The sequence below is a fragment of the Lissotriton vulgaris genome, chromosome 6 (assembly GCF_964263255.1).
Source record: "Lissotriton vulgaris chromosome 6, aLisVul1.2, whole genome shotgun sequence".
Lineage (NCBI taxonomy): Eukaryota > Metazoa > Chordata > Amphibia > Caudata > Salamandridae > Lissotriton > Lissotriton vulgaris.
The window spans coordinates 1,837,020,227-1,837,036,514 of record NC_141694.1 but is presented as its reverse complement, the minus strand read 5'-3'; the positions used below and the strand labels follow the sequence as shown (position 1 = coordinate 1,837,036,514).

At 42.7% G+C, this 16,288-nt stretch overlaps 1 protein-coding gene across 1 annotated transcript in view; it reads left to right on the top strand.

The window, feature by feature from the left end:
- Nucleotides 1–9,536, top strand: part of LOC147709601 (uncharacterized) — a 42,776-nt gene extending 33,240 nt beyond the window's left edge. Inside the window, exons 4-5 of the mRNA XM_086926055.1 lie at nt 2,894–2,978; nt 9,022–9,536. Coding sequence (XP_086782181.1) covers nt 2,894–2,978; nt 9,022–9,077 — 141 coding nt within the window. The 3' untranslated portion in view covers nt 9,078–9,536. The remainder of the gene's footprint in view (nt 1–2,893; nt 2,979–9,021) is intronic.
- The last annotated feature ends 6,752 nt before the right edge of the window (nt 9,537–16,288 follow it).

The following is a 16,288-nucleotide window of genomic DNA, read 5'->3' as shown; positions in this document are numbered from 1 at the left end:
GAGGGAGAGGGTTGTACTCCTGCAGAGAGTTTAGTGTTGGGTCCAAATCTTGTGGTCAATCTCAGAACCGCATAACTAACACCTGGTCCCATGGTACTTTGATCCCAGTGAGATAATGGAAAACCATTTAAAAAATGAGTGATGTAATATGCAAGGTCATAACCAGTGCATTATGCAGGCGCAAGTTATAGTTAGTTCACCAAACTATATCCGGTGAATTTTAGTGGTTTTTCTATTTTTAAACATTAGATAACTCTAACATCACTTTATCCTGTGTTTGTTATTTATTTTTATATGTGTCTAACACAATTAGATTCCGTTTTCACGCTGCCATCCCTCCCAGGGCGGCCACGGCGTGCAGGGCGCGGAAACAGATATGTCTCCATTACACTCTCTCCCTTCACCAAGGAATCGAACACCACAGGACAGAACTGGTGTACAAAAAAAGTCCTTAACTAATTTATAGAATGTTGTTGACCCAACGCGTTTTGGGTCGTCACCTGGAGCCTTGCTCATGGATCGGTGTGGATAAAAACATGACGATTTTTGAAGTAGAAAGTGCATCTGTGCAAAAAAATAAACCTGAAAAAAAAAAAATTTATGTAGTCCTTTTTTTTTCTTTTTTCTTTTTACAACCTAACCCAAATCTTCACAGTACTCAACTGCCTAATTTCCTAATATGAAGGGCAATAACAATACAACAAATATCCCGGCTCACAGTTCACCATTTCTAAAAATGGTGTCCATGATTTGAGGCGTCTTGCCATTTCTCAGGCTAAACGCCACATGCCTTTAGCCTCTTCATGCTGTTTAGTATTTTTTCGCACCATACATACATACCGGCCGTGATGGTTGTGGGCCTGCGCATGTATCTCCTTCTTTTCTGAATAAAGGTTTTCAAAAAAAAAAAAATCACTACTTAATTTTGGGCAACCTCTTTCCATGGGGAAATTATCCTGTGAGGAAGAAGGAAAAAAAGATTATATAAAAGACAATCAGTATAAAAAAAATATTTCAACATAAGATCTTCCTTCATCAGAGACTTGGAGGACTTATGGAAAGGGAACACCAACTAAATTCTCATTTCGCAACACGTCAAAGGGAAGGAGAAAAAGGGAGCAGGAAACACAGTAATCCTCAAAACAGGAGGACATTTGTTGCTATGATGTCCAAAAGATTTAAACCAACAGGAAATCGCCCTATAAACCTCTTCAGGCTCAAAATGCCTACAATAAAATGTAAGTAGTTACATTAGCAATGCAATGTGCTGAACTTAACCATCACCACCATCTATTTCAAACATAACACACCATTGTATATTGTCGAGTAATACATATGGCACCTCAGTCTAGGTAAAGACATAGAATTAACCCTCCCTGGTCACCTTAAAGTCAGCTGTATACCACAATGAGGCAGCAGCTCCCAGGCGCACAAGACGTTCGCAAATCTCTTGGAGCTCTTGCCTTTTGGGCTGTGTTCTTGGGCTAATCTTAGAAAAGAAACAAATCTGTTTATCCCCCATCTGCAGAAAAATGTTCAAGCATTAAGCTTTCTTCAAAATTGTGTCTGTCAGGACTGGGTCATTCAGTGTCCCTGTAATGGTTCCTCCTCCTTTGTCTTCAATGCACCCAAAAGTCTCAATTATAATATTATCATTTTTAAATAAAGTTTTTTCCATTAGGCCCAGGTGTGGAGCAATGCTCTGTGAAAAATGGCTCTGATGCTGCCATCACTGTTATGAAAGCGAGGAATAGTGGGGAGCCTAGTACCCTCACCTGGGATACATGCTTGAGAGGCTCCCATGTCTCCACTTGGTCCAGCAACAGTAAAACTTTGGATGCCCTAAGTTGGAAATTCGCTTGGGTTAATGAGTCAGATTCCGCATGATTGATTGGGCCGTTCCATCTGTCAAACCACAGAACCCAGCTCTTTCAACCCATCTCCATTCCTGATATTTTGGTCTCAAAAAATGCCATGCAAGATGCCACCCTTGCCCCTTCCGCTGTGTCCGATTTCCTCACCTTCATATCAAAGTCAGCCATAACTCCTTTTATATCATCCTCAGGATCTTCTATAGCTAAGTAGGGGTCAAGTGAATTCACATCTCTCTTCTTCCTGTATGCCAATGGGGCAAAAATGATTTTATCTTCTTCTGTGACCTCTGTTCGATATATTTATTTTCAGTTGCTGCATTATAATGCCTTTGCTGTGCAACCACACAGAGTGAGGACTAGCTATCCATTAGGGTTTGATATCTGTCTCTCCTCCTTGCTCCTTGGTAGAGATTTCCTGCATACCCATACCGCCACTAGTCTGGTCAGTGGGCTGTGCAGTAATTCCAGGCCCAGATTAGCTAGTGTTTGACATCTGTTTTGGAAGAGTCCTGCACCACAACAACTGCAGCGTAGCTCTCCGGATCCATTACAGACTGCACTCTGGCACCGCCGCTGTGTATTGCATCTGGCTATCATCTTGTCGCTTTGTCTCTGGGGGGCCACCCATTTCATATCCAGTATGTCTTCCATCAAGACCCTCCCATTTTGCATCTCCCCACCATACCATCTATTGGAGACCATCTCTTTATGCTTGGCAGAAGGAGTGCCAAACTTTGCGTCTGAAGCCATAAGGCAAACGCGCTTCGCCGCTTCCAAAGGTTAGAAAAAGGCATCCATCATGCCAGCCTCAAAGACCTACCCTCCACTGATTTATTTTTATATCGCTTTTATTTTTTTTTGGAACTGCTCTTCATATACTAAAGGTCTTGCATGTTTGGTCTTATGTGGGTGTTACAATCTGTATACTTATTTTGAGCTGTAATATGTCCCAGTATTTATATATTAATATACATACCAAAAACCTATGACTGACTGTTTCTTTCACATCTTTTATATAGGTTCTGGATGCAGGATTTCTGGTGCCACGTGAATTGATGAATGATCCCTTGACTATTGGGAGCAGATGCGGACAAAGGCAATTAGGCAAGTGTTCTTGCAACCTCTGAGTCATTGTCGTGAAGATACCCGTCCAGTCGCGATTGCTTAGCAAGGCAAACGAGAATCTGTTGCAGCTAGACATACCACTGTTTCACAGAATGTTTGCCAAGGTTTTGAATTCTCACATGATCTCTCATGAGAATTTCAAATAGTCCCAAGAACTTGGAACAATTACTATCCCCCACCTTACTGAACAACTTGAGAGAACTCCTACTGCCAGCTGCACAGTGGGGGGCACACAATGGGTGGTGCCTGCCACAGCACACAAGGGCACCCTTGGACACTGCTCCCTCCCTGCTTGCACACAGGCTGTCCATATAATTTCTAGATCAGTGAACTATGTTATTTGTTTGGGTGGAAAAGAGTAGGTGGGTTGAATGGGCAGTGCTTGAGGAACTCATGGGGAGGAGCTGGCAGATCATTAGAGGCACTGGAATTAAACATACAATAAGCATGAATTGATTTAGGCTGTAATTTTGGATTTTTTTAATTGTTCATATTTTTGTACGTTGGTAGTAAGATATAGGCAGAATTGTTCTATTCCATTATTTTTAATAGTTTATTATACAGGTTGTTTGCTCTGGTTGGAATTACTGGTGTAACGACGGTGCCTAATGTGTGAAGGAATGTTTTTCCTGATCCATGGTGCATTCCCTGAGCTTTCTTATCTTTTATTATTTTCCCTTTTTTACCACATAGTTTCATGTGCAGTGGTGATGCTTCATCCAGAGATTGTCAGTGCTTCTGTCAAGCAGAGTCCTGCACCATTTTGTTCCATGTTGTACATGAGGCATCGGTCGAGGAAAATGTTACGGGTCTCAAGGGGCAGCGAAAGGTGCGCAAGACTTTCTTCAGTAGAGCTAGAAAGGAGGCTAGTAGGACGTTGCCAGCAATCAACTGGGAGGGGTCCAGAGTCCGATGGTGGTTCTGAACTCTAAGCCCAGAAGGTTGGATTTTATTCCCTTAAAATGGAGAAATCGTATCAGGCTTTCTGATAATTTTTTCTTTTCTTTTTTAAATCTTTTAACCCGTGTCCTGGATTTTGCAGCCGCTATCTCTGTCGATAATGTATGCTAGTTTTGTTGAGTTTGTGGAGAGTTGTGCTGCGAAACAGTTCAGCTAAGTGATTGAGAGCTATTCTTGGATCTGGGATTGTTTGGTGTTGTCAATGAAAGTACATTCTGTCATGTTCAAATAAAGGTAGGTTCTTGAAATCAAGACTGATATAAGGGCAAGGCAACCTTTGAGTGACTCGATGTCCTTCATCATTACTGTAAAGGGCAGGGTTTGTCGTGACGCCTTTGGTGCATGAAAAAGATAAAAATGATTTTGCTGCCTAAATGATGTCATGAAGTAGACATGGGATCTCACTTCCCTGATGATAAAAGGAGACCAACTAATAGTATACACCTAAGACTGCTAGAACCATCTTTCTTTCCAGTATTTCTATATTTTTTTTCACCAGTATATTTATCTCTGTTATGTTTTGTGTATTTTTTAAAGCGTACTATAACCAGGGGTTTCCTGGTGCTGAGCAGGTGTATCTGTCTAGCCTTGACTATGGTAGATTGGTTAATTTACAATCCAGCTCGTCGGCTTCTTGCAGAATTCAAGAGAGGAGGGGGTTCTGATGTGGAGTGGGAGGTCATTCCATGCTTTAGGAGCGATGTAAGAGAATGCCCATCCTCTTGATCTGGTTCTGTGTACGCATGTTCCAGTAGGAATCCTGCAGATTGGGGGTGGTTGGTGGAAGGAGATACAGACTGTTCAGGTAGCTGGGGCCTGAGTTGCGTAGAGCCTTGAATGTGTGTGAGGAGTTTTAATTGAGCACAATTGTGTATCTGGATTTTGTGTAGTTCCTGATGTGTGGTGTGGGTGATTGATGATGAGCCTGATTGCCGAGTTCTGTGTGGCTTGTAGTCTTCTAGTGAGTTGCTTTGTGATCCCGGCGTAGAGGGTGCTCTCATAGTTCAACTTGTTGGTGACCAGGGTGTGAGTAACACTTTTTATAGCGTTGCTGGAAGCCATTTGAAGATCTTTCTCGGCATCTTCAGGGTGTGGATGGAGGATGCATTTTCTGCTTTAACTTGTGTGGTCATGTCCAGTTTGCTGTTGGTGATTATTCTGGGGTTCCTGGCATGCATTCTGGGTGTGGGTACGAGGTAGGATGGCCACCATTTGAAGTCCTGTGGAGAGGTGTTGTCGCAGAAGATCACTGCTTCTGTCTTGTTGGAGTTGAGCTTAAGGCAGTTGACTTCCATCCAGTTAGCGACTTTGTTCATACAAGTAGTGAACACGTTTTTTGTTTTGCCGGTCTTGCCCGAGAGGGAGAATAGGCGTTGCGTGCCATCCGCATAGATTTATCTATAAATACGACCATGTGAAAGTTCAATGAAATGATATATTTTTTATAATGTTCATATACAAATGAAGCAGTTTACTTAGGAACTCCATGTTCCAACCTTGATTTTAGAATTCTGGAAATGTTGTCAACCATGTATACAACATTTGTAACATTTTTAGGGAACCCAATCATGACCCAGTCCCTTTCCCACATGAAGCACGCCTGTTTAGTGTCCTTACCCCAATATCACAGATCATCATATAATCAATACTTGTGGGACTCGCCACCTGCAATCATTTATGAGTGCTCTCACAGCCCATGACCTCACTGCACACCTCCAGCACAAAATTACTATATATGTTACGACAAATCAACAACATGCAGCATTCTTCAATCACACCCCATATGTACTTCGGTACCTCAGGTCGGTCTGCCCAGATCTGGCTACCAACTTTACCAAATACTCATCCCATACTTCTACAGCTAGACCTTACCCCCACCCGCTAACAAAGCAAGTGAAGTGTGTCTGCCTCAACGCATGCCCATTTCTTCACATCACAAAGCCAGCAGTTAATATCTTGGGCTGTCGGCGATTTCCAGGACATAATAGGCCTCTTGAGTAAAACAAACGCCAGATCTATGAAACTACATTGATATTTGTTCTCTTTTATTCGAGACATCAGTCCGACTACACCCAACCGGAGTTCACTATTCATGCCTCTGGGTAGAAGGCGCTATATAAATACAAAACACAGAGTTCTTCCTACAAATTCTGAGATGACCTCAATCTCTCTAGCTAAGGACCCTACATTTAGGGCACTCTGTGGAGGTTACACTGAAAATACATCATATGCAATGTGGTGTGAGATAAGTGATGTATAATGTTGAATTGGGTGTATTTTAGTGTTGGGTTTCTTAATATTCTTTTTGCCAATTCCAATGCAGCTCTCTACTGCTTGTCAGACAGGTCCAGCCTAAGCAATTTCTCCTTTAATTCCTGACACCTATGTTTCTGCTCATTATCTAAGATTTTAACATGATATACAAAACATGCTCCTTTCCCACCACTCTCAAGGTTAAGTACAGGGAGTAAAATCCCTCATCCTTAGGGCTTATCCCGATCTTGACCCCGTAGCAATATAAGCTTAAGTGCCTGAGTATTATAAGTAAAAAGTTGGCCTGGACCCAATTCATATGTTTCCATAAGATCCTGATATGACCACAGTATACTATGCTCCTAGATGTCACTCAATATCCTCTCCCCTGCCTCTGACCATGGTTTTTTATCATGACTTTCGTCTACATGGTGGTAGCAGCATCTTAGAAATTGCCACCTGGCCAAGAGGGAAGAGCAGTAGAGCAATCCATGGACTGATCCATTCATAATGACCCATCTCAAGTTCTTCTCAATGAAATTGTCGAACACGTGGTAATCATGTTCTCTCAGATATTTAAACGTGTCTGGCTACCAACTCTGTCTAGTGAAATCCAGTTAATCTGGTGGTTCGCCAAAGTCCCTCTTAAGGGGAAACAACCAGGATTTCCTCCAGTTTATTTTAAATCCAGACATCAAGGTCAAGAGAATCTTTGCAAGACTATGAAGATAAAGGAGTGTAGTCTGCGTACATTGAGACTATATGCCAACTGGCTGCTAACCTAATCCCCTATTCGGATCCCTTCTGGCTCAGTAAACGTGCCAAAGACTTCGTGGTCAAAGCAAAGATTAAGGTGGATAGGGGGACACCATTGCAAACTTGAACCTCACACCATTCTTTTCTAGTCCGTCTAATTCAAACTCTTGCCAATGGATTCCTGTAAAACAGTTGGACCCAAACCAGAGACTCCAATACCATGCCAAATCTCTGAAGAACATAAGATAAGACCAGTTTAATGTGTGAAACGTTTTCTCTATCTCTATAGAAAAATGCAGCTGTAAAATCATCCCTCCTTGAATCTCTATCCATCAAATGAAACACACGCCTGAGGTTCAAAAGGTTATTTTTCCTAGGTATGAACCCGTTTTGGTCTGGGTGCAATGGCGTTTTCCAGATTAAGGATGGACAGTGGTCTGTAGGACCGCAGGTCCAACGAATTTTGCCCTTGCTTGCGGAGGACCACAACATTCACCCCTCTCATGGACTCTGGCAGTACACCTGCCTGACGTGCCGACAAGTATGTGACTAAATATTTGGGCGTAATAGAAAGTCTCATGTGTTTTTAATAAAACGCCTCATTAATTCAGTCTATTCCTGGAGTCATTAGTTCTGGCTCTTTGGGCTATGGCTGCTCTTATTCTTCTATTTGGATTGGTTCCTCTAGAGACTGATCCTGCAATTTGCCAACACAAGCCTCCAGAATGTTGTCTAGATAAATGCACTACTCCAATTTCCCCACTTCCAAAAGAGGGGTTATATAGACATCTATAATTTCCACTTAAGATGTAATTAATGTTATTTAGCAAGTTCACAACTGCCCTTTGCGCGATCTAAATAGCACCAGTCCAGGTTCTAGGAGCTCCAACTTCAACAGCCAAGCTGAGAACCTGCCAGCCCTGGACACTCTGGCTGCTGTTTTACAACATACTTGTTATAGTCTACCTTTCCTACCCTGTTGTGCAAGTTCTGGAGTTTATGCTTCAGCTGTGTGAGCTGTTGCACTGTTTTGGGATGGGTAACTTCCAACTGTTCAGCACAAAAACTACTACTAAAACCATGTTTATAACAAAATTAAATGATGTTTGTCTCCTCTTGCCTTTAATCCTTGTCTCTGAAATTCTAGGGCTGTAAACACTATCATATTCGCATGATGTGTACCCCTTGTCAAAATGTTTGCAGGTGCCATTATATGTCTCCTACGACGAGCATCTTCAATTGGATATGAGGTTGGGAGCCAATGTCTCATATGTTGGATTGGTGTACTATGCAGTCATGCTGGTGTTAGGATCAGGGTGAGCTTTAAGGGGGTTTACATTGAGATTAGGGGGTATTAATGAGAGTGTAAACAGTATCAGGCCATATGTAACCCCTCATGGATGAAGGCAGATGAAACTCCAAAATATTGTGGTGCTGGAATGGTGGGTCTTACAGGTAAATGAGATTTGTATCACCAGGTAAAGGTGGGAAGAATCCTCTGGGTATAGACACAGGCCTATTCCCAGTGAGTACATGAGAGGAGTGCAGGACACAGTAGGGGAGACGTTCATACTTGGGTTGATGTTTGTTACGCAGACCTGCAGTGCTTGACTAGAGTTATATAGCGCTATCAGTTCGTAGAATAAGAAAACAGTTCATTCATACAATGGGAGCTATCCAAAATGTACACTTTCTATGAAAGAAACACAGAAGGGACAAGTACAGAGGTGTAAAGACCGCACAGAGGCAAAGGCCGAGTAAGTGAGGGACATCTGGTGAGTGCATAAAGTTAAGTGGATCTAGACTACTTCTTTTCTCAGGTACCATCATAATGTCAGACATATTTGGAAATGTAAAGCTTTAATATGCAACTGTATTACACATTCCACTCTGTTACCGCAAAGGGTGAAGCATTATTGAAGCTATAAGATTATGGTAGGATGGCAGGTGTTGGGTTTTGCTTAGATCAAGTATTGAAGATTAGTATAGTGTACAGAAGGGTGATATACAGAAGGGTGAACTTCAAGTTTTGATCAGTGTGTTTATCCTTTAGACCTGCAGTCCATGACTGACCAAGGAAGAAAAGGACGCCTTCCTGGGACGCCTTAAGCCTGTAGAAGTACATGAGAGAGGACCTTGATTACGAAGGCCAAAGTAACTATATCAGGAGCGAGCAAGCTAATGGAGATCTTACATTCCAGCCAGAGAACATCCTGCAGAGACTGAGGACAGAATGAATAAAACAGGTTCAACCCGGTGAATTATGATCTGACTTGCAACTGTCAACTCTGTTACCCTCATGAAGGTTAACATTTAATTCTGAGTTTAAGGGATCTGAAATATAAGTAATACAATGTAATTTAACAGTAAAATGTATCTACATGATCACATTTAAAAAGAGTTTTTACATTGTAACTTTGACAAAATTATACTTTAAATGTAATGTTGTTGTTGAGTGTAATGTTCTTGTAACTTTTAGAGGTACTTGCACCAAAGTTTTTTTTTGCTTTAGTATTTTCTAACCTTGATGGATAAAATCCCTAATACTGGCGTTTGTCAGGACAGCATATCTAAGGCTGTTGTTTCATGTTTTCTAGATTTATTCAAGTTACTTCATAGTTGCCTTTGTATCAGTATATTTTAGTTCAATGATTGTGAAGAAAGGCCCACCTTTCCCATCCTTTCTTGGAGTGTTGGGCTCTGAAAGGGCAGGGCAGCGCGAACAGCTCAAATAAATGAGTTTGATATAAATTTGCCTACAGGGAAGTGTGTACAATAGATCTCACCTGGTGCGCGTGAGTGAACGTCCCCTGAATATTTAGAGTTTCTGAATAAAGTATGTGATTCACTTGGGCTGGGAGCGAGCAGGGTGCAGCCTAACCAAAGACCTCACATCGTCCTCTTTCAAAAAACCAGCAACCCAGACACATATATTGTTTACGTAACACCCCAGTCCTACAAGAGGAATGTTAAACAAATAGAGAGAGTCCCCTTTACCTGCAGCACTGGTGGCGCTGGGATTGTATCCCAAGGGATTCAATAATGGTCCTCTGATTGAAATCACTTTTTGGACCAAGAAAGATGAATGAATGAATGAACTAAGATTTATAAGGCGCGAGTTTAGCGCGAGGGCATCAAGGCGCATCAAGATGGTGCAGCTGAATGAGATGTAAAACATGTGTCGACTACAGGTAAGCTTCTGTGTATAGCCAGGTCTTCAAGGCTTTACGGAAGAATGCGAGAGATGCATGGCCCTTGAGCTCAGCGAGAAGCATGTTCCACAGTCTCGGGGCAAGGGAGAAAAAGGCCCTCCCTCCCCATCTGGCCTTAGTAGATCGAGGAACAGACAAAAGGTTCTTGTTGGCAGAACGCAATGCTTTGCTAGGAGCATAGAAAGACACAAGGGACCTGATGTCTTCTGCTCCAGACCCATGTAGGGCACAGTGGGTAAGGCATAGAATCTTAAAGTTTATCCTAGCCTGCATGGACAGCCAATGCAGGTATTTCCTAATTGAGGAGCTTGATGAACGTCTAGGGGCATCCGCAACAAACCTGGCTGCCGTGTTCTGCACTATTTGTAGGCGTTGAACTAGTCTTTTATTTATTCCTAAATATAGTGCATTGCAGTAGTCCAAACGCGAAGAGATAAGGGCCACCCTGACCTGTTTCTTGGCTTCCGGGGAAAGGTATTGCGTAATTTTTCTCAGAGTTCTTAGGACACCACAACAGGTAGAGACCGTCCTGTTGACTTGTTTGTCAAAGGAGAGAGTGGTGTCAAGAATAACCCCAAGTTTACGGGCAGCATGAGAGGGCGTGGGGAAGGTTCCTAGAGCAGGAGGCCACCAGTCAACCAACCAGACCTCTTGTTTACCTCCGAAGATGAGAACCTTGATCTTTTCCCCATTTAATTTCAGGAAGTTCTTAATCATCCAGCGCGCCACTGCTTCCATGCAGTTCCTGAAATTAAAGGCCGTAATGTTCACTGATTGAGATAAGGAAACCATAATCTGGGTGTCGTCAGCATACGACAAAACTTCCAGTCCGAACGATCTTACTAGCCTGGCGAGTGGGGCCACATAGATGTTAAAAAGTGTGGGGTTCAGGGATGAGCCCTGAGGAACCCCACACTGCACAGGCTTAACTGGAGAGGAAGTCACCCAGCTTGACCCTTTGCTTACGCTGGTTGAGAAAGGACGTCAGGAGGCTCAGCGCTGGCCCGTCCACTCCCATCTCACTAAGGCGAGTAGCCAGAATGGTGGGGGACAGGGTGTCAAATGCAGCTGTAAGGTCGAGCAGGACCAGAAGGATAGTCTGGCCACTGTCGACCTTAGCACAGATGTTATTGACCACCACTGTGAGGGCGGACTCAGTACTATGCGCCTTCCTGAAGCCATGTTGGGAGGGATCAAGCAAGCTGGAGTTGTCCAGGAAGGTGCTCAGGTGGTGGTTGAGGTGGGCCTCGAGCATCTTAGCAGGAGCAGGAAGCAGGGAAATGGGGCTCAATTGAGGGTTTCCTATCCGAGATGAAATCACTAAATGCAATGTTATTCTTAACTAGGGACCGGGCATTAATAAGAAACCCCGTTTCCTTACTAAGTGAAGGAGAGTTTTGTCCCTTAGTCATGGCCGGATTACCTAGAGAGTCAGAGCAGATGGAATTATTAACCACCTCGATGCATCGGCACTCAAAAATATCCAGCAGTCTCTCGGGTAAAAACCTGTGGTGACAAGGCTGCCAGGATGACCTCAGTGCTTGAAGGGCACGTAGGGAGTAGAGAGGACTTACTGGATCCTGGGTGTAAGGAGCACCAGCCTCCCTGGCCCCTGGCGCTTCCTTGGCGCTGACTGGCGCAGACGGGCTGGACTCAGGCGCAGGTACGGCGCGTCCGCTGATCGTGTCCGCTGCGCGGAGGCATGCCCGTCCCCTTTTATGCTGTCAACTAGAATGCGCGAAAGCGATTCCTCCCACCCAAGATGGCCGCTTACGAAATTTGGCCCCCCAGGACCAAAGGACTCCACGCCTGACTCGGCTGAGGCTGGCCCAGAGTGCGGGGAAAAGATATTAGGAATTAAAATTGCTGACTATTCAACAAAGTGCAAAGTGAGTAAAAACAAGGTTTCAGGTCCGTGACACAACAGGGAGATGACACACGAAGGAATAGTAGCACAACACAGCAACCTCCCGGCCTCCGCCTCAGGAGGGAAATGACAAACAGCGAGGGGAAAGATGGAAATCAGGAGTGTCCTCACAGTATCGCGGTTTGATGTGGAACCATAAAAGAAGTTTTGAAAGAGTTTGAATCATGCTGGCAATACTGCCTGCAAATGAATGGGGGTTGTTCTGCAGCAGCACCACCTTCTGTGACACAGCCAACTAGATTTCTGCTTCTACGTACAGGGACCTAAGTAACTGTGAGGTAATGTTAAGCATCCAGGGCGTTTGTGAGGGAGAAATTCTAATTGTCTCCATTTGCACATAATCCAGCCACTGACTTATAGCAATGGCTGAGACTGCACTGTTGATTATATCACCATAGACGTTAGGTGCTTGAGTGACTGATCGTCTTCAGATGGTTTCATCAAAGTATCTGAAGTGAGTATGAGTTAAAGGGAGCTCTCTCACTTTCTGCGTTAGTGTGTTTTATTTATGGAATATCAAATATGAATAAATGTAGTTTGAGCTGCAAAGTAGAGAGCTCACATTTATATCTTCTTCATACCTTAGACGGTTAAGAAGCTTTATACTTGTGACTATTTCTGTAAGTTTCTACTTCCAAGTGCCAGAGGCAAGAAAACGAGTAGGACTAGCCCTTTAATAGTATGCATTCTTTAGGGGAGGGTGGCCTGGGTCAGAATAGACTTACAACTGTAATGCTCTTTCCATAAAGTCTGTCAGGCACTGGAAACACCATAATACTGGCCTACACTGCAGGATTTTGATTGCAAAGCTCTATGTACCGCTGAGCTGTGCCTAACCCGATATTTCCTAATGAAGTCTAGAGAACGCTGGTCTGGGTATGTGACGATAGGCTCATCTCTCTTTTCATGAAGAGAATACTTCCTTTCTTTCCAAAACCTGACTTAGTTACAACTGCCAGTCCAATGGACCTCCGGGTTGTAACAATACCCATGCTTCTGAGCTTATTTTCCATTGTCCAAAGTCATACATGCATTAAGCTGCCTGAAAATCAAGTCCATTCTTGCTCCAGCTCCATCTGTTTGTCCCTGACCGACATAGGGCAGTGAGATTTAAAAGCACATATTGATTCACCCTGAGATGGGGCTATAATTGGATGTCCATTGAAATAATGCTGAAGTGAAGCTGAAATAAATCAGTATAATAAACAGAGAATAGATATATCTGAATGTTGAACACACTTAAAGCCTTACGGACTAGCAATCGTTTTGGCCATCTTGGAATGGTATTATGCAATCCAATTAATAGAACACATAGGTAATACAATCTGATACACAGATGTTTATTACTGCTTAGCAAGGATGATGTAATTGCTACTGTTGATGAAATTGCTATTGTTCGTGCTCACCTTCTTTACCCTCCTTCCTGAGGTATCTTCACAGCTGTTCACCACACTTAGAGAGGATTTCATTCTAAAGTATGTAACTTATTGCAGCTGCCTCAGGCACACATGCTCCCTAAATCAGAATGAAGCTACTGATTCACTGCGGCAATCCTGACAGTGTTCTGCAGCAACTCTGAGAATCACATACCCGACCCATCTGGACGACACTGGTTCATGTTAGACATGAAGGATATAGAACCGCAGTCCCCAGATTTTAGGAAACTAAAGATGAAGATAATATCCCAGGCTTTCCCATTAGGGAGAAGGCTGATCAGATCCAGAACATTGATCATTATGAATCTAGCAGCCATGTACGGCATTGTCCAAAGCACCAAAACAAATCCCAACCTGGTGCAAATTAAAATTGCTAGTATAAGGAAAAATTTCAGAGAGCTCTGACTGGCCGTCGCAGATTCAGAAACTAGAATAGGTCAGTTAGAGGGACTCCAAGATACATTTAAGAAACAACACAAATTGTCAGGACAAAAGATGGACAGGCTGCAGGGTTGATAACTTAGAAAACCGCAGTCAGAGAGGCAACCTTTGAATCTTTGGCCTCCCAAAGTGGAGAAAGAATGATTCAAACTCTTGTGTGGAGTTCCTGAAAGCATGGCAACTGAAGACACTGTGCATTTCATTGCAAAGATATTTTTTAACTGGAAAGGGCCCTTGTGTTCCATCATATAAACTGAAAAGATCAACGTCCTGAGAGATCTCTTCTTTCAACAACTATGATTCAACATGGAAATGATACTACAACTTATGCATTAAACTCAAGTGGGAAGGTTCCAATATCGACTTTTACCAAGAAGTTTCAAAGGCAACTCTTCAGCTCAGAAAGGGCTTTTTGATGCTTAGATTGAAGGACATAAATACTGATTTCTCCTTTGTGGCCTTGTCTCATTTCAGGGTCGTATACAAGAAGACCTATTTCTTTCATGCTCTTAGGTGATCTGGCGTCCTTCTTGAACAACAACTCAGAATAAAACGTAAACATGTGAAAATTGACGTAAGGATGTAGCAGAAATACTAAGTGGTGTACTCAGTGGTGGCCAGTTCCTCCATTGCTAAGTACGTTTAGATAGGAAATGGTCACATAATTCTTTTTAAATTGTATTTTTTTTTTTTGCAAAGATGAACATATGTTTAGTTATGTTCAATTAGTTCCTTCCTTCTTCCATCATCATGGTTGTGTGATTAGCAATCTACTAGTCGGAGTATAATTAGCTCGGCATGCAATGTCACAAGTTAACTTAGAATAGTGGAATAGTGCTAAATAGCTGCACCTATGTTCACAGGTTAAGGTTTCAGTGGGAAGATAATGTTCTCTCTACTAGTTACAACGTTGAATGTCTACTAACAGGTTTGTGATCCTATTTGAGGATGGGTCTTATCCATTAACAATCTGAGAAATAAGCTTGAGGCTGAACAGGAAGAGGATGTTCTGGTTAGTGCAAATTGATTGACTGAAGCGGCCCACATTGCAATTGTTTTTATTTACTTCAGTATATGCTAGGTCTCAAGGATGTTAGAACCAGGGCCCTTAGACCCTACTTTTGCCTCGGTTTGTAGAAGGGTTACTTCTTGATAACACAGTTGTAGATCATTGAACAGAGATGGGAAGGAGGACATGCTTATGCCATCTTGTGTAGATGTCTGTCTCAGGGACAGGGTTTGATGGGTGGGTGGCAGATTCTCTCCTGGGACTACATTGCACCTAATGCAGTGCAAAGGTGTGTAGTGAGGAGAACTCAGGAGAGGTACTTCTCTCTTGTTTGCCATTTTCTTAATTCTCTTTTTTGTGGGGACGGTCCATTTCATCTCATTTTGCTCCTTTCGGTTAAGCAACATTTTCCACTGCATTTCTTTCAGATACATTTTGGTGACTTGAGTGAACATTGAAAAGTTTCTACTTATAATTGCCATTTTTACATCAACTTAACTGGTCTAGGGTTGCGGTTCTGAGAACCCTTGTAGCACTGGGACGCTCGTAGGAGCAGCTGAGCACTCTACAGTTTATCTTAATTCATTCATAGACTCCTTATTCAGGGCTGGTGACGGCATATGGTTTGCTCGGATGGGTAGACAACCTCGACAACACTGATGAGCAACCATTTTGAAACTCCTCTGCACTAATCCTCTAGTAGCCACATCTCCTGACGTTCATAAAAATCTTTTCTCTCAACATAAAGGGCATTAATTAGCCAGTAAGAGATGGAAGATACCTTGTTACTGTGGGATTTTATGCTTTTCACAGGTACAGAAATGATACTAAAGGAGGTTATGGCTAATAAGTGTCAGACTCTACAAACAAGAAACATGGAGTCACAACTCTGATCTCCCACAAGCTTGAATTGTCTGTTAGTATGTGGAAATCTGATAATGAAGGCTGACACCAGTCTAGGTAAAGATGGTGTTGCACACATCTGCGCCTTCATAACAGGTACACAAGACCTTTGGTTTAATCTGGATGGTCAACTAGTAGAGTTGCTCACAAAGGCAAGTAAAATCAGTGAATAATCCTCAGATAAAGACAAAAATTGTGAGACGAAGTGAGGATCTGCTAAACGGCCTAGATTCATGATAAACAATCAATTACCAAGAAAACTTAACAAACAATAAGCAAACGTGTTCATTTGCTCAGCTCTTGGGGACTCACGGTCATACCATAAAAATGTGATGATCAGCATGCTAGCGAGTAAGAATAAATGTAATAACACTGCCTTGACATTATAATCC